This window comes from Schistocerca cancellata, chromosome 1, assembly GCF_023864275.1.
Source record: "Schistocerca cancellata isolate TAMUIC-IGC-003103 chromosome 1, iqSchCanc2.1, whole genome shotgun sequence".
NCBI lineage: Eukaryota > Metazoa > Arthropoda > Insecta > Orthoptera > Acrididae > Schistocerca > Schistocerca cancellata.
This window is the reverse complement of record NC_064626.1, coordinates 754,104,841-754,129,644: the sequence shown is the minus strand read 5'-3', so window position 1 is coordinate 754,129,644 and position 24,804 is coordinate 754,104,841. Positions and strand designations below refer to the sequence as shown.

Here is a 24,804-nt window from a genome sequence, read left to right as displayed (position 1 = left end):
TTATTTCGAGTCCCATTTTTCAGGTGCGGCTTAGATTCGAGTGCAGCTTAGATTCGAGTAAATACGGTAAGTTAATCGTATTCTGAAGCTAATGCTTAAATCAGAAAAACTAATGTTTTTATTAATACTGATGCGACATTTTTGTCTCTAAAAGTAATTCAAATACAATAAAAATACTAATAATACCTTTCCCACTTATCAAGTGCACTTGCAGCAAATGAACAAAACCAAGTGGAATATGAACAATGAATCTTTAACATATCCAGCCCACATATTCATTGCTTCTACACTGAATCGAGTAACTTAATTTATAGCAAGGCGTAACAAACATACGGCTGTAATCTCAACAACAACAATCAAGTTCTCTGCTAAATTATCAGCTGAATACTAATAAATCTGATAATGAAGATCTTAACAGAGCAGACCTTTTGCTTTATATACCAGCAGTGGGCCATCATCAGCAATTCTGACATTAGTGCCTTTGGTACTTCCAATAACAACAGTTCCATTTTTGGTGTGTTTACAAGCTGTTGAGCCATCACAAGTTGAATTCTTTAATGTTGCACATACATTCAGATAAAATAATCCACCGTCAGGTGAACGGACAGAATAATACTGTGGATGACGGAGTGGACGTAGATCAACAACTCCAGAGTTCTCTCCTTCAGTATGTAGCAGACACCGTTCAACTAGCATTGAATCTGGACCTTTTAAAGGGCAAGCTATTTTTGTAGGCCAGTATACAGTGAAACTACAATCACTCAGCCGGGCCATCAGTGGACCATCAAACTGGAACAGACAAACATGTTAATTTAAAATTAATACAGAGCATAGAGGGAGAGAAGATAGGTCATGTGTTATAGTACATTTCCCCCTCCCCCTCCGCCAATCTCTATATGCATGTCCACTTGCAAATGTTCAGCAGTAAGAACAAGATCTGTCATCAAAAAGTTAACGGATCTTAATGCTTCAGACAAGAATTTCATATTTCCCTTCACTAGATGATGACCACATCTAAATTCTGTACCACTACCAACAAACACTCAGGCTAAACAATTTTTTATACATCTTCTTGAGTTACTGTCTGTATGGCATTTCATTTACAATATTTGTTTTGCAGTGGAATCTTAAATCCAGCAAAACGGAATGTACGAGGGTAATCTCAAAAGTGAGGTCTCCCATTTTTTTATAAGTACAAAGACCTGTTTATTTCTACAATGGTTTACTCCAGTTTACAGCTTGAACATTTAGCTATTTTTTGACATTATCACCGTTTCTGTCAATGCATTTTTGTAGACGCTGTGGCAGTTTTTGTATGCCCATGTCATACCAGCTCGCCGCCATGCTGTTCAGAAAGTTATGAAACTCTTCTTTCACCTCATCCTCGGGGCTGATTCTCTGGGGCCACAGTTAACACTGACAGGTACTGTCAGACTCTGAAGAAACTCAATGGTATGACATGGGCATACAAAAACTGCCACAGCGTCTACAAAAATCCATTGACAGATATGGTGATTATGTCGAAAAATAGCTAAATGTTCAAGCTGTAAACTGATGTAAACTATTGTAGAAATAAACAGGTCAACATACTTATTAAAAAAAATAGGAGATCTTACTTTTGGGATTACCCTCATATGTGAGCAGTGCTGTAAATTACCATTTCCTACTTGAGTATCAATGTTATCCTGCTTATATTGATGTGACATGAAAAAATTCTTTCATAAGCAAAAACAAGTGGTTAGTGAAAATACAACAGATTATGTTTTACATGATAAAGTTAGTGACAGTGTTTCCTTAAATATCAGGTCAAGAAATGAGCTATCACATTCAGGGAATGTTTCTTAGTTTACTTGTCACGTCAGATTTGTTCATACAATCAAGCATTCAATGCTTTCCTCTGTCACCAACATTATGTGTTAACTGTCATATTAACACATCACCATCATTAGTAGCTAATTGTCATACTAATAGATCTTATGATGGCAGAATTCCTGAAAGTAGGTGCATGGGATAAGATTTTCATTTCATTTCATCAAAACACAATGATATGTTTGTAAGGCTGTGTTTTGTAATGGCAGCTCTGTCAAAATCTTGATATTTAATGTGACGTTTGTGCTCTGTGCAGTGTCTTAAAAATGTATGTATAGAGTATCCAATGAAACTGAAACTGCTTCACAAGTAATTTCGTATATTCCATGAACACTTGAGATCAAGACTGTCTTATACTCAGTGCAGCATCTCTCTAATTTAATTGGGTGTCAGAAAATGGATTGAATACCTTGACTGCACAGAACTCTACCCATTTTATTTGATGTAACTCCTAAGACAGGAAGGTGAGCTGTGGCTTAGCATCTTGTGATAATTGAATACATCAGTGTTTTTGTTTCTTAGATATGTCGAACTTAAATACTTCTTTCACTACAGCCCCCTGTTGTACATATCTGATCCTGAAACCCCAGAATCCTGTGCAAGTCTTCCCTGGCCAGGGTTCTGGATGACTTATCTGTAACTCTTTCCATTTCCTAAGCCTTGCCAATCCTTTTCCTTCACCCCTTCTGCAAGAAGCAGGAAAGCTAGCACTTTTCCTTAACTTCTATGTGTGTTTTCCCCTGCTGCCCCTTGGTGAGTAGATTTTTTACCTATCCAATTCTACTTTCAAAAACTGATAATTTTTTTGTTGATATATTAGCTCTTTTAATTACTCAAGATGATTGCACCACAATCCACTAGTCAAACAGTCAACTTCACACAAAAAGGATTTTAATTGCAGCCAACTAATGTTACCTCTGCCACGAACAAAGTGTAACAAACTGCGCAGTATGTCACAAACTCCAACACCAACTTGGGGTTTAGTAAAAGTAAGTATTTTTTCTAAACTGTAGCTCTCTGTGCAACGAATCTACTAGAGCAATTCTACGAGTAGTGTCAGGGCATCCCAAGGGTAAAGCATTCGAGTAAATTGGGGCTCACAACTGGGACCCATTGGGATGGGGGATTGTTTGGGCCATACCATTACTTATGGACTGGAACAGTGAAAACTAGAAATTGGCATTTCTGTTTAAATCTGCTGGGCAATATAACAAGACTGTTGAGCATTTAATACACTGTGTACTGGTAATAATAGAAAAAGCTTGTTTCCCTATGAATGTGGAGCAATATGAACAATAACGGTTATCTTAATTTGAAACAGATCTGCAACTGCCATTTTTTCTTTATTGAGTGAAGAATTTTACAATCATATTTTCTTTCTTCGGTGTAGAATTGTACAATTTCAGTAATAGATCATTTAACAAGTATCTATAAAATGGAAGCATCACCAACTGAGTGTATTAGCAGTCACTTAAGAATTAAACATGAAGACAAGTCAGATCTTCAGATATGCTATAAAAAATATAACTGACTTCACAAAAAAATCATTGAGGGCACATTTGCCATACAAGTGTCTGCATATGTGTACATTTAAGTCGTGTCCACTGTTATTCTACCTAATGAATACAGGTGCCGTGATTGGCATAGAGCTGGAAACTAGCTCCATTAGTACTTGTGCACATCACAATTTACGAAACTACATACATATTTCAGGCCCCATTGCCTACAACACACATGTTATGGCCACAGAACGTTTAATGTGGGCATGTGACTCCAAAAGATCTTATTCTGTTAGATAATTGCTAATGGTGTTAAGACCAAAATTGTACAATTACACATATAATCATAGCTAACACTTGGTTCAAGAATCATAAAAGAAGGTTGTATACATGGACGAATACTGGAGATACTAGAAGGTGTCAGGTAGACTATATAATGGTAAGACAGAGACTTAGGAACCAACCAGGTTTTAAATTGTAAGACATTTCCAGGGGCAGATGTGGACTCTGACCACAACCTATTGGTTATGAACTGTAGATTAAAACTGAAGAAACTGCAAAAAGGTGGGAATTTAAGGAGATGGGACCTGAATAAACTGAAAGAACCAGAGGTTGTACAGAGTTTCAGGGAGAGCATAAGGGAACAATTGACAGGGATGGGGGAAAGAAATGCAGTAGAAGAAGAATGGGTAGCTTTGAGAGATGAACTAGTGAAGGCAGCGGAGGATCAAGTAGGTAAAAAGACGAGGGCTAGTAGAAATCCTTGGGTAACAGAAGAAATATTGAATTTAATTGATGAAAGGAGAAAATATAAAAATGCAGTAAATGAAGCAGGCAAAAAGGAATACAAACTTCTCAAAAATGAGATCAACAGGAAGTGCAAAATGGCTAAGCAGGGATGGCTAGAGAACAAATGTAAGGATGTAGAGGCTTATCTCACTAGGGGTAAGATAGATACTGCCTACAGGAAAATTAAAGAGACCTTTGGAGAAAGGAGAACCACTTGTATGAATATCAAGAGCTCAGATGGAAACCCAGTACTAAGCAAAGAAGGGGAAGCAGAAAGGTCGAAGGAGTATATAGAGGGTCTATACAAGGGTGATGTACTTGAGGACAATGTTATGGAAATGGAAGAGGATGTAGATGAAGATGAAATGGGAGATACGATACTGCGTGAAGAGTTTGACAGAGCACTGAAAGACCTGAGTCGAAACAAGGCCTCGGGAGTAGACAACATTCTATTAGAACTACTGACGGCCTTGGGAGAGCCAGTCCCAAGAAGAACTACTGACGGCCTTGGGAGAGCCAGTCCCGACAAAACTCTACCATCTGGTGAGCAAGATGTATGACACAGGTGAAATACCCTCAGACTTCAAGAAGAATATAATCATTCCAATCCCAAAGAGAGCAGGTGCTGACAGATGTGAAAATTACCGAACTATCAGTTTAATAAGTCACGGATGCAAAATACTAACGCGAATTCTTTACAGACGAATGGAAAAACTGGTAGAAGCCGACCTCGGGGAAGATCAGTTTGGATGCCGTAGAAATATTGGAACACGTGAGGCAATACTGACCCTATGACTTATCTTAGAAGCTAGATTAAGGAAAGGCAAACCTACGTTTCTAGCATTTGTAGACTTAGAGAAAGCTTTTGACAATGTTGACTGGAATACTCTCTTTCAAATTCTAAAGGTGGCAGGGGTAAAATACAGGGAGTGAAAGGCTATTTACAATTTGTATAGAAACCAGATGGCAGTTATAAGAGTCGAGGGACATGAAAGGGAAGCAGTGGTTGGGAAGGGAGTAAGACAGGGTTGTAGCCTCTCCCTGATGTTATTCAATCTGTATATCGAGCAAGCAGTGAAGGAAACAAAAGAAAAATTCGGAATAGGTATTAAAATCCATGGAGAAGAAATAAAAACTTTGAGGTTCGCCGACGACATTGTAATTCTGTCAGAGACAGCAAAGGACTTGGAAGAGCAGTTGAACAGAATGGATAGTGTCTTGAAGGGAGGATATAAGATGAACATCAACAAAAGCAAAACGAGGATAATGGAATGTAGTCGAATTAAGTTGGGTGATGCTGAGGGAATTAGATTAGGAAATGAGACACTTAAAGTAGTAAAGGAGTTTTGCTATTTGGGGAGCAAAATAACTGATGATGGTCAAAGTGGAGAGGATATAAAATGTAGACTGGCAATGGCAAGGAAAGCGTTTCTGAAGAAGAGAAATTTGTTAACATCGAGTATAGATTTAAGTGTCAGGAATTCTTTTCTGAAAGTATTTGTATGGAGCGTAGCCATGTATGGAAATGAAACATGGACGATAACTAGTTTAGTTTGGACAAGAAGAGAATAGAAGCTTTCGAAATGTGGTGCTACAGAAGAATGCTGAAGATTAGATGGGTAGATCACATAACTAATGAGGAAGTATTGAATAGGATTGGGGAGAAGAGAAGTTTGTGGCACAACTTGACTAGAAGAAGGGATCGGTTGGTAGGACATGTTCTGAGGCATCAAGGGATCACCAATTTAGTATTGGAGGGCAATGTGGAGGGTAAAAATCGTAGAGGAAGACCAAGGGATGAATACACTAAACAGATACAGAAGGATGTAGGTTGCAGTAGGTGCTGGGAGATGAAGAAGCTTGCACAGGATAGAATAGCATGGAGAGCTGCATCAAACCAGTCTCAGGACTGAAGACCACAACAACAACACACATATAATAAAGGAAAAATGAAAGTTGCAGGCAGCACTATATAATTTAAATAATGAAGAATTAACACTGCATGGTAGGAGAGCATAAATGGTTTGTGAGTACAGAAAGTGGTGTGTAAGCCAGATAATGTAGAAGAAAGACAACTGGAAGCAAAGCAAGCTTTGGGCCAGATATGAAGAAAGAAGATGCTGTAAAGGCAGTTACATGCCAGACGCACACTGATCATGAGCAACAAAAGGGTTAGATTGTTGTCAGTGACTACTGTAGTGCACAATCTAAGAGGACACATATGGTGTGTGTGTGTGTGTGTGTGTGTGTGTGTGTGTGTGTGTGTGTGTGCGTGAGAGAGAGAGAGAGAGAGAGAGAGAGAGAGAGAGCGCACATGCGCGTGCGTGCAGATGGATAGCATTTAACTAAGTAATTACTCAGACTAAAGCGATAATCTTTCTTACGCATTTCATAAGGAAGTACTGAAATAAATACACTGTGTACATAAGGTCCAGGAACAGTTTCTGTGGTGTCACCGCCAGACACCACACTTGCTAGGTGGTAGCTTTAAATCGGCCACGGTCCATTAGTACATGTCGGACCCGCGTGTCGCCACTGTCAGTAATCGCAGACCTAGCGCCACCACATGACAGGTCTAGAAAGACGGACTAGCACTCGCCTCAGTTGCACGACGACTTTGCTAGCGACTACACTGACGAAGCCTTTATCTCATTTGCCGAGAGACAGTTATAATAGCCTTCAGCTAAGTCCATGACTACGACCTAGCAAGGCGCCATTAACCCTATCTGGAGAGAGTCTAATTTGTATCGTCGATAGCGATGTACCACAATGATGGAATAAAAGTTAAGTATAACCTAAGCTGCATACTTTTCTCTATAGCATTCACAACTTATCCTGTTCCAGACTTCACGCCAGCCGGCGTGAGTTGACGCGTGCCCTTTCGGTAACCTCACCCTGTGTCTAGACTGTCTTGTCTAGACACAACAGTTTCAATTATTTATTGCACAAGAACCAAACATTGGACAGATATCATACATAAGTCATTTTGAAGAGAAACCCTGAAAGTTTTTTTTTGCATGGATACCTCCACAGCATAGTTTGGTAATTTGTCGATAGTCAGCGCTAGTCGCAAACATGTCGAGTTCAGGTGCAGAGCTACAGAAGGGGACAGCTGTTTCATGAAATGGCCTCCCCGATCACCACATCTCACTCCATGTGACTTTTTTTCTGTGGGGATGCATTAAAGATCTGGTGTATGTACTGCCTCTACCACATGATGTAGCAGAGCTCCGGGAGAGAATATGAGAAGCAACTGCCACAGTCGACGATGCCATGCTGGGACGGGTATGGCAAGAATTCCATTACCGTATTGACGTCTGCCGGGTCACTCATGGTTTGCATATTAAATGTTTTTTTTTTACAAACTTTCAGAGTTTCTCTTCAAAATGCAATATGTATGACATCTGCACAATGTTTAGTTCTTGCGCAATAAATAATTGAAAGTGTTCCCGGACTTTATGTACACCCTGAATTTTCTGGTCAAGATGAGAGTTTCATTATGAATTTAAGAAGAGTTAAGGAGCCTAATAGAAATTATGTGGAAGAAGCAGAGCACAATAATCAGCAAGAAGAAATGTAAGCAGGGCATCCCACAGAAAATATGAGTGAAAATATTTTTTGCAAATACAGTTCTGTATCGGATGTACAGAAGAAGTGTACAGTGGGGTAGTAAATATTGCGGAAACCTTAGAAACATGCACAAGAAAAGATAGTGAATTGAGATCAATCAAAAACTACAAGTAAATGTAGACAAACTGAATACAGAAATTCGTAGATGAGTGGTAGGAAGCTAGCAAGACAACAGAAAATTTTGGCAAAACAGTTAATTTATGTAACTTGTAGAGAGATCTTTTGTAACATCAATGACAGCCCATTTAAGAAAACTTCTAAGGTATTTACATACTTGGAAGAGCATAAATACCGAAAATACAAAATCTGAATTAATTGTGAAGCTTAATACTGTTGAGGAATGCTAAAATGAAACCTCACCTGAAGTGCAGGAAAAAATGGACATTATCCAACATATGATTAGTGAACAACATAATAAGAACACTAACCTTACTGCAGAACAGACAGAATCCCTTAAGAGTGCGTTGAACTCCAAAGACAGAAGTCTGCTGAGCCAGAAAAATAATATCCTGGGATGGGAGCTTCAATGAAGGATAAAATTTAAAACTGTGAATTCCAGCATTTTTCAATCAAAGGCAAACTATACACAGTGGCTTTCCTCAAACAGTTTCAGGGCATTATTCCTGAACATGATACACAAAAGTCTGACTGTGTAATAAGTAGGTTGGAAGCAGATACTTCATCATGGGGCATGCAGGCAGGAAGTTCTGGCCAGCAGTACAATGATTTTGTAGAAGTGTTATTGAACTAATATCAGTCACAGAGTATGCTAAAAAATGTAAGGAACTGCATTATCTCAGGAAAGAGCTTTGTAGTTACTGGGAGCAAAACCTGTATCTTAAGAACCATTTCTAGTTATGATCTGGTTGCCTTACCCCTTGTTATATTACCAATGAGCATGCAGGAGAAGGTATTTCAGAAGAGAATGTGGATGGCATATTGCAGGCTTTGGAACAGTTACATACACTAGTTTATGACGTGCGAATGACGGATTGAAACCTGCAGCAAAGGGAAGGTGAAAGGGGAAAATACCAGAGGTACGAGGTATCAGGGAAACAATGATAACAGGTATCAGTATTTGAATCTGCCCAGGAGAGGAAGAGGTGGCTGGAAAAGAGACGGTCACCAATCTTCAGGGGGATATCAATTTGACTAGGACGAAAATTTTAAAAAATGCAATTTATTTCAATCGCCAGTCTTATGATTGATTCAATGTAGTTTACCACAAAATGCAGATAATGACACAAACTGCAAAAATAGCAAAGGGGAATGACGGAAGAGAGAAACTACGTGGGAGTTTGTTTGTGGTTCAATCACCATCTCAAATGGAAGGATGACCAACTAATATTACAAAGAGAACTTGAGGAACAGTCAGCATATGGAAGACTCTAGTGGAAGAAAAGAAAATGGAGGTTACAGGTAATTACCAATCACTCGTAAACATAATGGCAAAAACAAGGCATACATTAATGATTACTGAAGTGGGCATCAGTTTGAGGTACATTTAAACTAGATTTGCTAGTAAAAGTCTTTAAATGTTCTACAAATGTAGGAAAGAACAGCAAATTAACAAAGAAGTAGGTGGTGATAAATGTTGAGATAGAAGTAGTACCTGTAAAATACAAAATTAGTGCTACATTGGTACGAAATCTGTACTTATATCTGAAACTAGGACAGATTCTTTGCGTAACAATGTGGTAGTGATGAGCTTTAAGGAAGACATGATGTGTACTTAACAAGTAAGAACATAAAAAATAATAAAATTCACAGATCTTGTTGGACCTATATTGGAATTTCAAGATACAAGTGCCTGAAAATAATGCATGTTAGGAATGGGAAAGGGAGATGAAAAACAGTTATTTCAATCCCAAAGAAGGGTACAATTCAAGGGAAAGCTTCGAAGAAATCAGGAGAAATGAGGGGAGTAGGACAATTATGTAAGTATATTGTACTGAAAAACAGTTTGTGACGAATGGATATAATAGCTTTGAGGCTGTACTACATGAGCTGTAACACTCAACAACTGAAGTATCACCTTATGAACTGCTGATTAATAAATGGTCCAGGATTACCATAGAAGAACACTGCAATTACCACTGATGAAGAAAATGGAAATGGAAGGGAAAAGGAAACTGACATGAAAAATTAAATAAAATAAGCAGATGCCAGAAACAGAAGGTACAACAAAGGTGAATTCGAATGAAAGTTGGTTTACAATAAGAGCTTTAACAACAACTGCTCTGCCAAGCTGCATACGCAATTATAGGTGCAACTTCTTTCTTCCCATTCTTCAACAGTTTGAGTGGTAGTTCAAGATATTTTTACTTCATGAATCAGCTATAATGGCATTTAATATCTTATATAATCATACAGTATTGAAATTTCAATTTTATTTTGTGCATGCACATAACAATAAAACACAAGTTAGAAGTTTTTGTTTACATTTAAGCAAATGGGGTATGGTAACTGACTGGGGAGAAAAGGCGTGGGAAATCTGGTGAGGAGGGTAGTTTTGCTCTCTAAAGGCCTCAGTGAGACAATCTGCATATTTGGAGAGTAGAGGGCAGTAGCATTAACAGTAACCACCAGAGTGCTAGTCATAAAGGCTCAGGAGCTATGGAGTGTCTGTAGAGGAAATGGGTACTGTATTTTATAAAGGAGGGTAGGTTACCATAACAGGCGGAAGATACGGCAGAGCCACTGCAGATGTGACAACTATGGGTGGCTAGGCAGCATGAAAGATGAAAGGGACCACTTAGTGTCTAAGGGTGGAACCTGTTGAAATGTAAGTATTGTTGGTGGTTACTATGTTTTACGTGGACACTGGAGTGAATGGAGCCATCCATGAAGTGGGAGGTCAATAATGGGGAAGGTATCATGCTGTGCTGTGGGTTATCAGAAAACGTGAATGTGAGAGGAGTTGTTGAGGTGCTGTAGGAATGTGGATCCAGGTCATGTAGAAGTCACAATGAATCTGAACCACGTGAGGGATTTTTGATACTAAAGCTCATGAGTAATTTGGAATAGGGTGATGTCATGCAGGTGCCCACAGCTGTGCTGCATGTGATGCCTTCAAAAGAAAAGTAAGTGTGACTGATAATATACTTGGCCGTAGCGACCAGGAGAGAGTTTTTTGATTTGGAGGCAATAATTAGCTGTAGTGGCCAGGAAAGAGTTTTTCGATTTGGAGGCAGCTGGGTATTGCCAAGAGAGCAATGTAGCAAGGATATACTGGATGGCTAGGAAGGATTCCTTCATATAGGTCATAACTAATTTGGAATAGGAGCCCATAGCTGTGTTGCATGTGATGCCTTCAAAGAAGTAAGTGTGGGTGATAATATAATTAGTCATAGTGACCAGGAAAGAAGTTTTTTGATTCGGAGGCAGTTGGGTATTGTGAAGACAGCAACGCAATGGGCATTGATGGCTTTTGTATAGAGGGCAGCAGCATTAACAGTGACCACCACAGCGCCAGTCATAAAGGGTCAGGAAATGTCTGTAGAGGAAATGGGTATTGCATTTTATATAGGAGGGTAATTTACCATAACAGGCTGAAGATACAGCAGATCCACAGCAATTCGAGCTAACTGGGGCTAAGGCTACTTTGAATTACAGAAAACTCAGAAAATACAGAAACATCACTAAGTCAATGGGTAAATCACGAATAAATGTTTAATGAACACAACAATGGTTAACAAATTAAATAAAAATCATTATAGTACATAATTGTTTTATACGTACATATATTGGCACACATTTTGAAGTTGCAAAAAATAGGTCACATTTTAAAGAAATTGTTCACAGTCCTTTGCTTTAAAACAGAATCTCGTTTTTTAAGCAGCAATGTCATGCCATCTTCTAAGAAGCATGGTGTCATTTGGAGTAGCTTTCACTTGCTGCTCAATATTAAGACAATGCCACATCTAGTGCTGCCAAACCCTCAGGGTGAGTGATCACTGGTACAATTTCTTTGGGCAATTCCTCATGATCACTGTCTTCAGCAGTTTCACTATCCATTTCATGTCAACTACTGCAAGATCAGTCATTTCGAACTGTTTATCACTGTTCATCCAGTTTGGGACATAACTCACACTTGCATTTCCACAGCCAGCAAGCTTTTTCATCAGTTTTGCCACTGGTAGGCTATCTTCCTCTGTATTGCAGGTATCCGTTTGATTCCATAGAATCTAGTTCCCATTGTAAGGCACCTTAGTCCATAGGCTGTACTAAACTCGTCACGTTAGGGGGTAAGAACACTGCGCGAATACTGTTACTTTGTAATTCTTCCTCATCAAGGTGTGAACCAGTGTTTCAAGCATTATGATTGCTTTGGAAGGCAAGCACTTTTTCTTTACGTATCTTTTGGTCTCTGAAATAAAATCTTCGAAAAACCAGTTCTTAAAAATATTTTTGTCCATCCAAACACATTTTTGGTGGATGTATGTGACAGGCAGTGCACAACCAGTGATATTCTTTAAAGCTCCAGGCTTAGCAGACTTCCCTAATACCAGCAGCTTCAGTTTATGGCATCCATTTGCATTCAATGCAGAAACAACTATTAACCTCGCTTTACATTTTTTGTAGCCCAGGGCAGCCTTTTCTTCTTTTGAGGCTAGAGTTTTAGATGGACGCATTTTAAATTTAGCACAGTTTCATCATAGTTATACAGTTTATCACAAGTGAGATTACTTCTTGTAAAGTTTTTCTTCATTTCTCACAAAATTGTGTAACAGTTTGACAATCTGCAGAAGTTTTGCACTGCAAATTTCAAGCTTTCTTATGATGTATTGCTTCTTCCACCTATTCAGCCATCCCGAGCTTCAAGTGAAATCATCCTCACCTTCCTTTAACTCATTTCTAAAAAATGCAGCTTTTTCTTGCAGAACCGGCCACGAAATTGGCTTTCCTTTTTGGTTCTGTTGAGTAAATTAAACAAACAAAGTTTCACTCATTTTTTTACACTGAGATTTGTTCAATGACTTCCATTCATTCAAATGACGAAATAGATAGAACACTTGTTTGAAGAAAACTTCTCAATTTTGTCTCTGTTTCTAAGCCACTCTTGAACTGTCACTTCACCGCCTTCCTACCCAGCAGCAAGATTTTTTCTTTTCTCTTTTTCTTTATGTTTCTCCTTTGTTTAGTCTTTAGAGAGCTCGCAGTTTCACATTCAATGGCACAAATTTTTTCTTACCTCTACCACTAACTTTAATGTATGAATTAAAACATTAAGAAACACACAGTTACATATGTACAATACACTGAACATACATACAACACTAAAATTAACATGATACAGGTGGGAACACTACAGTACAGGTGTTACACACAACCAATTAAAGTACCTACAACAATGGTAAGCCAGCATTCTAAAACGTGTACTGTATTGTTACTTGGGTATACTCAAACTCCTTAAAACCAAATGGTATCTATCCATCTGTAATAGAAATGCATTAGCAGTCTGAGGCTAAGGTTATTTTTGAGCATTATGAACAAATATCCTACGTGCGACAGTTTTACCTGAATTGTACATGGAAAATTGAAAGAAAATTCAAAATGTACCACATTCGATAAAGTGCACAGAACGTACATGTGGACAACTTATGAAAACAAGCTTTTACTCTAGTTTTATGTAAAATTTTAATTTTCTTAAGATCATCTCGAATTACACGGAATCTCAAAATACCAAGATTATACTGTATTGCCCCAGGAGGGCAGAGATTCTCTCTGTAGGGGTGCAGTATCCAGCCACAATGGTGGTGTCTTGGTGGTCAGGTTTATGTATTTTAAGAAGCACGTAGAATGTAGGAGTGCAGAAAATGAAGGGGATGAGGAGGGAGATAACACTCTGGGGAGAGCTTCAGGGATTTGAGGAGAAACTGGAGATCATGCTTGGTTTCTGGAATGGGGTCACTATGGCAGGGCTTCTAGGTGGACATGTCAGACAGCTGACAGAGGCTCTCAGCCACATAATCCCTGCAGTTCATAACAAAAGTGGAGGAACCTTTGTTGGAAGGCAGAATTATAAGGTTGGGATCAGTTTTAGGAGGTGGACTGCAGTTCTTTCTGTGGATGTAAGGTTAAGGTTGATTTCCATGTTGACAGATTTAGGGAATGATGGTGAGGCAAAGTTTGAGCTTACGAAATTCTGGAAAGCTATCAAGGGTAATACAAGGGTAGTGGGATAGATCATGGTTGGACAGAAGAGTAAATTGAATGAGGCAGGTTTCAATACTGTTTCTAGATCATGTCTGATTGGTAGGGTTGGTGGCAAAAAGGTGTTTCTGCTATAAGAATCATGATAGTGCGAGAAGGCCTTTAACAAGCCCAGCATTATTAAATGTAAGAATGGGGCAAAAGGTGAGGCCTTTGAAAAGGACTGACACTTCTGTGATACTGAGGCTTTGAGATGGCCCCTTCATAACCCTGTTGCAGCTGCACTGAGGCTCTGGGTTCTGTACAGCAGTGGGAAGAAGTTTCTGTGGGTCTGACACGTGTAGTAAGTCTGCTGGGTAGGTTCTGGCAGGTATGAGAGAGGGGAGTGGTTGGCAGAGATGGTGATCCATGGCGGGAGTATGACGTGCTGGAAGATGGGACGCAGACATTTGGAAGTGCAGAGCAGGTTTTTACAGATGGAGCTGTAGTGAGAGGAGACTCGAGCCTGAGTTAATATAGTTTTGAAGGACTAGGTAGGTGAAGGCAATGGATTGACAAAACTTGAACAAGGAGAGGTAATTGTGGAAGAATTTTGCAGCTGCGGACAGGTAATTTGATGGCCAGGCCATTTGGTGAGAGTCCACAAACTAGGAACAATTGAAGAACAGTATGTGAGACTGAGTCCCAGCTAGGGATAGAGAAACTTTTCTGTACTAGCACAGACAGAAGGAGCAAGAACCCACGTGGATGAAAGGAGCAAGAACCCATGGAGGATAAAAAGCAAGTAAAAATTTGTAGGAATATTTTGAAACTCATAAAAAATAACACTAGATGAATTATAGTGGAACAGGATGAAACTAGATTTAGTAAAAAAATGAGATGGATATGAAATAACGATCAATGTGAAAACAGGATGATATCAAAGTCAAAAAGAGAAATAAAGCAACAACAATCATGCGGGGTGCACATTGGCAGGTAAAGTGGGGAGAGGGGCAGCAGGTGTAAATGGACTGGACAACAGCAGTATGGTGTGAGAATGTGTGTGTGTGTGTGTGTGTGTGTGGTGCATTCAGGACAGAAAAAGAGAGAAAGAGAGAGAGAGAGAGAGAGAGAGAGAGAGAGAGAGAGCATGCAAAAATGTGTGTGAGTGAAGGTAGGAAGTGAGATCAGTGTGAAGGTCTACAAATAATTATATCAGCAAGAAGTTGGAACAGAGGGCACCATACGCCATGTGTTGTAAGTGGGGAAGACCCTTGCTATTGACTGGCTCAGAAGCCAGTATGCCACATCATACACAGTAAGCAAGGGAAAGCATGTGTCATATGGGGAATGAATAGGGAAAGCAGAGAAAGATCAGGGCAGGACACAGAGTAATGTAATGGGACAGAGAACAGTGACAAAGAGAAACAACAACTGGGTTGTAGTGTTACTTTGTAGACTGTTGAGGAGTCATGTGTCTACTGGTCCACAGGTATTTTTGCTAACGCTTCTGAGAAATTGACATGGCACCTTTAAAATAATACAAATTTCATCTGAGATGATGACAACTACTTGCTTTTCTATCTTTTATTTTTTTCTGCTAATGTCCTCCTTTCAATCTCATCATCAGACATTACATATGAATCCCATGGGATGCTGCATGTAGATTAACTACTGAAAACAAAAGTGTCATTTTAAATGTGAAACTACATAGGTCTTTTGCTGAAATGCAAACTTTTCTAAAATGACTTACCTTTTCTACACATGAAAATATTATTTCGGTTTCATAATTTTTGTCGTTCACACATTTCTCCTTTCCATTCAAAATAACCTTCAGTGTACCATTTGCAAAAGAATGTTCTGTGAAACAGAATGAGAAACATGCAAATAAATATCAGTGCATATGATTCATAGAGCAACATAAAATTCCTTATGAACAAGTGGATTAGAGAATTTTGTCCATGAATGTATAACATTCCTTTGCTGACTGTGGTACATCATGATACTGTAGATTCCACACAAGACAGGTATATTACGAACTTCTAGTGATGATAGATAGAATGAAGTCTATTGATTTAAAGTGCCAGCAAAATGTTGTTGTTGCTTTTTTTTTATTTTTTTTTTAAATAACTCCAATGAGTTTTAGTCAACTCACTCCTTTATTTATTTATGTATTTATTGTTATGGTTTTAGGGCGCAAAACTGCTACGGTCATTAGCGCCCGGTCTGTGACTTAGGAAAAGGTAAAAAAACCGAAATTGGAAACCAGCAGCAATGGGAACGAAACTCAAAAAATTGGAGAAACTAAAAACAGAAGGAAAGCTTAAAGAACCACTATAGAAGGGGGTTGGTTGTCCCCAAAAAGAGCTTCAAATGACTGACGTCATCTCACTGGCATTAATAAACTCGAGTACGCAATCGGCTGAGCACATGTCATCTGCTAAAATGGAAGATATATAAGGCGACAGCTGTAGACGGGCGCGTAACGGAGTAAAATAGGGGCACTCAATTAAAAGGTGTCTTACCGTCCACAGCTGAGAGCAGTGGGGACAGAGTAGAGGAGGATCTCCACTTAAAAGATGTTGATGGCTAAAAAGACAGTGCCCTATCCGGAGTCTAGTTAAAATTACCACCTCCCGACAACGCGTTCGGGAGGAAGAGGTCCAAGCACAGGGAAGAGCTTTCACGTCCCGCAATTTATTATTAGGAAGTGTCGACCAATGTGCGTGCCATAAAAGAACAACATGACGACATAAAACACTCCGTAGAACGGCAAAGGGAATCGTGCGAATAGCTGGCCGAAGAAGAGAGACTGCAGCCTTGGCCGCTATATCGGCTGCCTCATTTCCACAGATACCAATGTGTCCTGGGATCCAGAGGAACGCCACAGAGACGCCCCCCCCCCCCCCCCCCCCCAAGTGGAGCAAGCGTAGGCAGTCCTGAATCTGATGGACCAGAGAGTGGAAAGGGTAAAGAGCTTGGAGACTGAGGAGAGAGCTGAGAGAATCTGAACAGATAACATACTGTATCCACTGATGGCGACGGATGTATTGGACAGCCTGGAGAACAGCGTAAAGCTCCGCAGTATAAACCGAACACTGATCGGGAAGCTAAAATCAATTTGGGATGTCGCCAACAATATAGGCACTCCCTACACCAAATGATGTTTTTGAGCCATCAGTGTAAATAAATGTGGCAGCCTTCATTTTTGCACATAGAGCAGAAAATGCCCGACTATAAACAAGTGAAGGGGTACCATCCTTGGGAAACTGACAAAGGTCACAGAGCAGGCATGTCCGGGGACGGAGCAAAGGCGGTGCTGTACCCCAAATTGTCAAGAAAGTTTTAGGAAAGCGGAAGGAAAGAGAATGGAGCAGTTGACGGAAGCGGACTCCCAGTGGTAGTAGGGAGGAAGGGCGGCCTGCATACCCTAAATGCAAGGAGGCGTCGAAAAAAATATCATGGGCCGGATTAGTACGCATGGAAGACAGATGGCTAGCGTAACGACACAGGACAGCTCGCCGATTGGACAGCGGAGGTTCAGCAGTCTCAGCATAAAGGCTTTCCACAGGACTGGTGTAAAAAGGTCCAGAAACTAAACGTAATCCATGGTGGTGGATAGAGTCGAGACACCGAAGAATAGACGGCCGAGCAGAGGAGTAAACTATGTTTCCGTAGTCCAATTTCGAGCGCACTAAGGCGCGATAGAGGCGGAGAAGGACCACTCGGTCCGCACCCCAGGAGGTACCATTCAGGACACGGAGGGTGCTGAGGGATCGCAGACAGCGAGCCGAAAGATAGGAACCGTGGGAGGACCAGCACAGCTTTCTGTCAAACATAAGACACAAGAATTTAGCACTGTCCGAAAACGGAAGGTTGACAGGTCCTAGAGGTAAGGAAGGTGGAAGAAACTCCGTATGACGCCAAAAATTAACACAAACGGTCTTACAGGGAGAAAAGTGGAAGCCGGTTCCAATGCTCCAAGAGTGGAGGTGATCGAGACATCCTTGAAGACATCGTTCAAGAAGGCTGGTCCGTTGACAGCTGTAGTAGATCGCAAAATTGTACACAAAGAGGGAGCCCGAGACATCACGAAGGAGACAATCCATAATTGGATTTATGGCAATGGCAATCAGTACAACACTTAGCACAGAGCCCTAGGGTACCCCGTTGTCTTGGGAGAAAGTACGGGAGAGATAGTAGTGTTCACCCGCATTCTAAATGTGCGCTCTGCCATAAATTCGCAAAGAAAAAGGGACAGCCGACCTCGAAAGCCCCAAGAGAACAGTGTGCGGAGGATGCCTGTCCTCCAACAGGTATCGTATGCTCTCTCCAGATCAAAAAATATTGCTACCGTTTGGTGTTTCCAGAGAAAATTGTTCATGATATAAGTGGAAAGGGCAAGAAGATGGTCAACTGCAGAACGATGCTTTCGGAAACCGCATTGGGCAGGTGTTAAAAGACTGCGGGACTCCAGCCACCAAGCTAAACGGCAATTCACCATACGCTCCAAAACCTTACATACACTATTCGTGAGAGAAATTGGTCGATAGCTAGAGGGGAGCTGTTTGTCCTTTCCAGGTTTCGGAACAGGAACAACGATAGCTTCCCGCCACCGTCTGCGAAAAGTACTGTCAGTCCAAATTCGATTATAAAGGCGAAGGAGGTAACGCAGACTATGGTATGGTAAATGCAGCAACATTTGGATGTGGATACCATCCGGTCCTGGGGCGGAATAGCGAGAAGAAGAGATGGAATGTTGGAGTTCCCGCATGGAGAAAAAGTCGAATCAGACTCCAAACTTCCGAGGAGGGAGTGAAGGTGTTAAATGAGCTAGTAAAGAAGTACCAGCTTGCCTTCTTGCTATCGCGGATGACGCAACAGCATCGCGCACGGAACTGCCTATAGCGGATACAGTTGGCCAATGTAGGATGGTGTCTGAAAACGCGAAGAGCACACCGCCACTCACGTATTGCGTCACGGCATGCCTCGTTCCACCAAGGAACTGGGGGGCGCCGGGGCAATTCAGAGGTGCGTGGTATTGAACGTTCCGCAGCTGTAAGAATAACGTCGGTAATATGTGTGACCCTCATCGTCGACGCTGGGAAAGTGACGGTCATCAAATGTCGCTAGAGACGAAAAAAGTGTCCAATCGGCTTGGGCAAACTTCCAGAGTCGCGGGCGCATATATGGCAGTTGAGGCTGCAGTCTAAGGACACATGGAAAGTGGTCACTCGAATGTGTATCATCAAGGGCGAACCATTCGAAGCGCCACGCTAGCGGAACAGTACCGACCGAAAGGTCCAAATGAGAGAAATTGGTTGTGGAGGCAGACAAAAATGTAGGGTCCCCAGTGTTGAGGCAAACAAGATCTGCTTGGTGGAAGACGTCTATCAATAGTGAGCCACGCGGACAAGGATGTGGAGATCCCCAAAGAGGGTGGTGGGCATTGAAGTCCCCAACCAGCAAATAGGGGGTGGAAGCTGACCAAGAAGATGAAGGAGATCAGCTCGTGCCATTGGTGTGGACGATGGAATGTATACAGTACAAAGAGAGGAGGTGTATCCAGAAAGGGAAAGACGGACAGCGACAGCTTGGAAGGAAGTGTTCAAGGGGATTGGGTGATAATGGAGAGTATCATGGAGAAGAATCATGAGTCCTCCATGTGCTAGAGTGCCTTCACCACAGGGGAGATCAAAGCGGACTGACTGAAAATGGGGGAAAACAAAGCGGTCATGGGAACACAGCTTTGTTTCCTGAAGACAGAAGATGACCAGCGAGTAGGATCGTAAGAGGATCGACACTTCATCCCGATTGGCTCGAATGCCACGTATATTCCAATGGATAATGGACATAGGGTGGACAGAAAATGGAAGAATGTGACCAAAGCTGCCCTCAACTCAACGACAGCTCAGAGCTTGCGACTGACAGCGTGGAACGGCAGTTAGCCGAAGGCAGAAGATCCTGATCCATAGGTTGTTCAGGAGCAGCTCCTGCCACCAGCGATCGGCCGGTTGATCGGCCACCAGCAGTGCACCTTGGCGACACAGAAGACGGCCGTGGGCGGCTACCGCCACGTGGTGCTGTAGATGAGACACGCCATGGTGGAGAAGGAGAGGAACTGGGTTTCTTATTAGCCTGCTTGGAAACAAGATGTTTAGATGAAGGAGGAACTGATGGTTGTGAATTTGGGGTACGTAAAAAATCTTCACGTGTAGGCTCTTTTTTGGAAGTCCGGGTGTCTGACTTTTGGGCTCGAGATTTAGCAAAACCCGATGAAGGGTGAGCCTTAGAGTGAGCAGGTGAAAGTGGGGAGGTTGAACGGGCGATCTTTGCGCTGGCCGATCTGACGACTGTGGCACTAAAGGTGAGATCACAAGTCTGCGTGGCCGCCTCCTTTGTTGGCCGAGGAGAGGCAAGGACGGTGCTGTATTTACCTGTCTGAGGCACAGTGGGCTTTCGACTGGCAAATAATTTTTGAGCAGCAAAGGTCAACACCTTTTCCTTCACTCTGATTTCCTGAACGAGCTTTTCATCTTTAAAAATGGGGCAATCTCTAGAGGAAGCAGCGTGGTCACCCGTACAGTTGATGCAACAAGGGGATGGAGGTGGACAAGCACCCTCATGGGCATCCTTGCCACACGTAACACATTCGGCCAGATTGGAACAGGACTGGCTGGTATGATTGAACCGCTGACACCGATAGCAATGCATAGGGTTTGGGATGTAAGGGTGAACGGAAATTATCTCATAGCCCGCTTTGATATTCGATGGGAGTTGAACTCTGTCAAATGTCAAGAAGACAGTACGGGTTGGAACAATGTTCATGTCAACCCTTTTCATGACTCTATGAACAGCCGTTACGCCCTGGTCAGACAGGTAGTGTTGAATTTCCTTGTCGGACAATCCGTCGAGGGAGCATGTATAAACAACCCCACGTGAGGAATTTAAAGTGCAGTGCACTTCCACCCGGACAGGGAAGGTGTGTAGCAGTGAAGTACGCAGCAATTTTTGGGCCTGGAGGGCACTGACTGTTTCCAACAACAAGGTGCCATTTAGTAATCTGGAACAAGACTTTACAGGACCTGCAATTGCGTCGACACCTTTCTGAATAATGAAAGGGTTGACCGTGGAGGTGACCTTCGTCAGATCGAGAAACAACAAGGAACTGTTGGTTGGTTGGTTTGGGGGGGATTAAAGGGACCAGACTGCGACGGTCATCGGTCCCTTTTTCCAAAAAAAAAGTAAAACCACCCAAAGAGAATAAAAAATGAACAACAGGAAAGACGTCAGACGACACAGGACAAGAAATACTCCTACAGAGATCAGACGAAACAAATTAAAATCACACAGAGTGTGACAGTGGTTGGCCGACCATAGAGATAAAAAGGAAAAGCCAACCACCGAGAACACATTAAAAACTCAGCGTAAAATCGTAGGCCAATGGCCAGAATCAACACAAAAGAACAGAACAAACACTCAGAGTAAATAATAAAAACCCCCTGCCCGAATAAAACGGAAAACTAAGTCAGCCATACCAGGGTCATCACATAAGAGGGCAGGGAGTGTATCAGGCAGCGCAAATGTCTGCCTGACCACAGCTAAAAGGGGGCAGGCCAACAAAATGTGGGCCACTGTCAAAGCCGCCCCGCAGCGACATACAGGAGGGTCCTCCCGGCGCAGTAAATAACTGTGTGTCAGGTGGGAGTGGCCAATGCGTAGCCGACAAAGGACGACAGAGTCCCTGCGGTTGGCTCGCAGGGATGACCGCCACACAGTCGTCGTCTCCTTGATGGCACGGAGTTTATTGGGCATGAACCGATTGCGCCATTCAGCGTCCCAAAGCGCAAAAACTTTTCGGCGGAGGACTGCCCGCAAATCAGTCTCTGGGAGGCCAACATCCAGAGACTGTTTACTCGTGGCCTCTTTCGCCAGGCGGTCAACATGTTCATTGCCCGGGATACCGACATGACCGGGGGTCCACACAAAGACCACAGAGCGGCCGCAACGCGCAAGAGTATGCAGGGACTCATGGATAGCCATCACCAGACGAGAACGAGGAAAACACTGGTCGAGAGCTCGTAAACCGCTCAGGGAATCGCTACAGATAACGAAGGACTCACCTGAGCAGGAGCGGATATACTCTAGGGCACGAAAGATGGCGACTAGCTCAGCAGTGTAAACACTGCAGCCAGGCGCCAAGGACCGTTGTTCAGAATGGTCCCCTAGAGTTAGCGCATACCCGACACGACCAGCAACCATCGAACCGTCGGTGTAAACAATTCCAGAGCCCTGATACGTGGCCAGGATGGAATAAAAGCGGCGGCGGAAGGCCTCTGGAGGGACCGAGTCCTTCGAGCCCTGTGCCAAGTCGAGCCGAAGGCAAGGGCGAGGAACACACTTCGGGGGTGTACGCAGAGGCGCCCGGAAAGGAGGTGGAACTGGGAAAAACCCAAGCCCGCAGAGAAGCTCCTTGATGCGTACGGCGATCGGACAACCCGACCGGGGCCGACGGTCTGGCAGATGGACGACTGACTGCGGGAACAGGACACGATAATTTGGATGCCCGGGCAAGCTAAAAACATGGGCAGCATAAGCGGCCAGCAAACGTTGGCATCGGAACCGCAGTGGAGGGACACCTGCCTCCACTAGGACGCTGTCCACAGGGCTGGTGCGGAAAGCACCAGTGGCAAGGCGGATCCCGCTGTGGAGAATTGGGTCCAGCACCCGCAACGCAGATGGGGATGCTGAGCCATAAGCTAGGCACCCATAATCCAGGCGAGACTGGATTAACGCCTGGTAGAGCCGCAACAGGGTAGATCGGTCGGCGCCCCAGCGGGTGTGGCTCAAACAACGCAGGGCGTTGAGATGCCGCCAACACGCTTGTTTAAGCTGCCGGATATGAGGCAGCCAAGTCAACCGGGCATCAAAAAGGACACCCAAAAACCTGTGGGTCTCCACCACAGCAAGAAGTTCGTCGGCAAGATAAAGCCGCGGCTCAGGATGGACCGTTCGGCGGCGGCAGAAATGCATAACGCGGGTCTTGACAGCCGAAAACTGAAAACCACGCGCTACAGCCCAAGACTGCGCCTTGCGGATTGCGCCCTGTAGCTGACGTTCAGCTGCTGCAATGCTAATAGAACTATAGTAAAGACAGAAGTCGTCAGCATACAGGGAAGCGGAGACAGAATTTCCTACTGCCGCAGCGAGACCGTTTATTGCAATTAAAAACAGGCAGACACTGAGGACAGAGCCCTGGGGTACCCCGTTCTCCTGGACGAGGGAGGAACTATACGAGGCCGCGACTTGCACGCGGAAGGTACGATACGACAGGAAATTGCGGATAAAGAGCGGCAGAGGGCCCCGAAGACCCCATCCATGAAGCGTAGAAAGGATGTGATGACGCCATGTCGTATCGTACGCCTTCCGCATGTCGAAAAAGACAGCGACCAGGTGCTGACGGCGGGCAAAGGCTGTACGGATGGCCGACTCAAGGCTCACCAGATTGTCGGTGGCGGAGCGGCCTTTACGGAACCCACCCTGAGACGGAGCCAGAAGGCCCCGAGACTCCAGCACCCAATTTAAGCGCCGGCTCACCATCCGTTCAAGCAACTTGCAAAGAACATTGGTGAGACTAATGGGACGGTAGCTGTCCACCTCCAGAGGGTTCTTTCCAGGTTTCAAAATGGGGATGACAATACTTTCCCGCCATTGCGACGGAAACTCACCCTCGACCCAGAGACGGTTGTAAAGGTCGAGGAGGCGTCGCTTGCAGTCCACTGAAAGGTGTTTCAGCATCTGACAGTGGATGCGATCTGGCCCGGGAGCGGTATCAGGGCAAGCGGCAAGGGCACTCTGAAATTCCCACTCACTGAATGGAGCGTTGTAGGGTTCAGAAGCGTTGGTGCGAAAAGAAAGGCTCCGACGTTCCATCCGCTCTTTAATGGAGCGGAAGGCCTGGGGGTAATTCGCAGAAGCGGAACTCATAGCAAAATGCTCTGCTAAGTGGTTTGCAATGACGTCGGAGTCAGTACAAACTGCTCCATTCAGTGAGAGTGCAGGGACGCTGGCAGGGGTCCGATAGCCGAAGACCCGTCGAATCTTGGCCCAGACCTGCGATGGAGTGACATGGAGTCCAATGGTGGACACATACCGCTCCCAGCACTCCTTCTTGCCTTGGCGGATAAGGAGGCGGGCCCGCGCACGCAGCCGTTTGAAGGCGATTAGGTGGTCCATGGAGGGATGTCGCTTGTGACGCTGGAGCGCCCGCCGGCGATCTTTAATCGCTTCAGCTATCTCAGGCGACCACCAAGGCACAGCCCTCCGCCGAGGGGACCCAGAAGAACGGGGAATGGCAGACTCGGCGGCAGTGACGATGCCGGCGGTGACCGATGTAACCACCGCATCAATGGCATCAGTTGAGAGAGGCTCAATAGCGGCAGTGGAGGAGAACAAGTCCCAGTCAGCCTTATTCATAGCCCATCTGCTAGGGCGCCCAGAAGAGTGACGCTGTGGTAGTGACAGAAAAATCGGAAAGTGGTCACTACCACACAGGTCGTCATGCACACTCCAGTGGACAGATGGTAAGAGGCTAGGGCTACAGATTGAAAGGTCAATGGCGGAGTAGGTGCCATGCGCCACACTGAAGTGTGTGGAGGCACCATCATTCAAAATCGAGAGATCGAGCTGCGACAATAAATGCTCAACGGTGGCGCCTCGACCTGTTGCCACTGACCCACCCCACAGAGGGTTATGGGCGTTAAAGTCGCCCAGTAATAAGAAAGGTGGCGGCAATTGGGCGATCAGCGCAGCCAGGACATGCTGCGCGACATCACCCTCCGGTGGAAGGTAAAGACTGCAGACGGTAAGAGCCTGCGGCGTC

The 24,804-nt window shown here is 43.5% G+C and overlaps 1 protein-coding gene across 2 annotated transcripts in view; it reads right to left on the bottom strand.

Moving 5' to 3' along the window:
* LOC126186242 (cation-independent mannose-6-phosphate receptor) overlaps positions 1-24,804 on the bottom strand; it is a 628,020-nt gene that overhangs the window by 579,511 nt on the left and 23,705 nt on the right. For both annotated transcript variants that reach the window (XM_049928195.1, XM_049928194.1), the window contains exons 3-4: positions 15,676-15,782; positions 426-789 (exon numbers count right to left, since the gene is read on the bottom strand). In XM_049928195.1, coding sequence (XP_049784152.1) covers positions 426-789; positions 15,676-15,782 — 471 coding nt within the window. The remainder of the gene's footprint in view (positions 1-425; positions 790-15,675; positions 15,783-24,804) is intronic.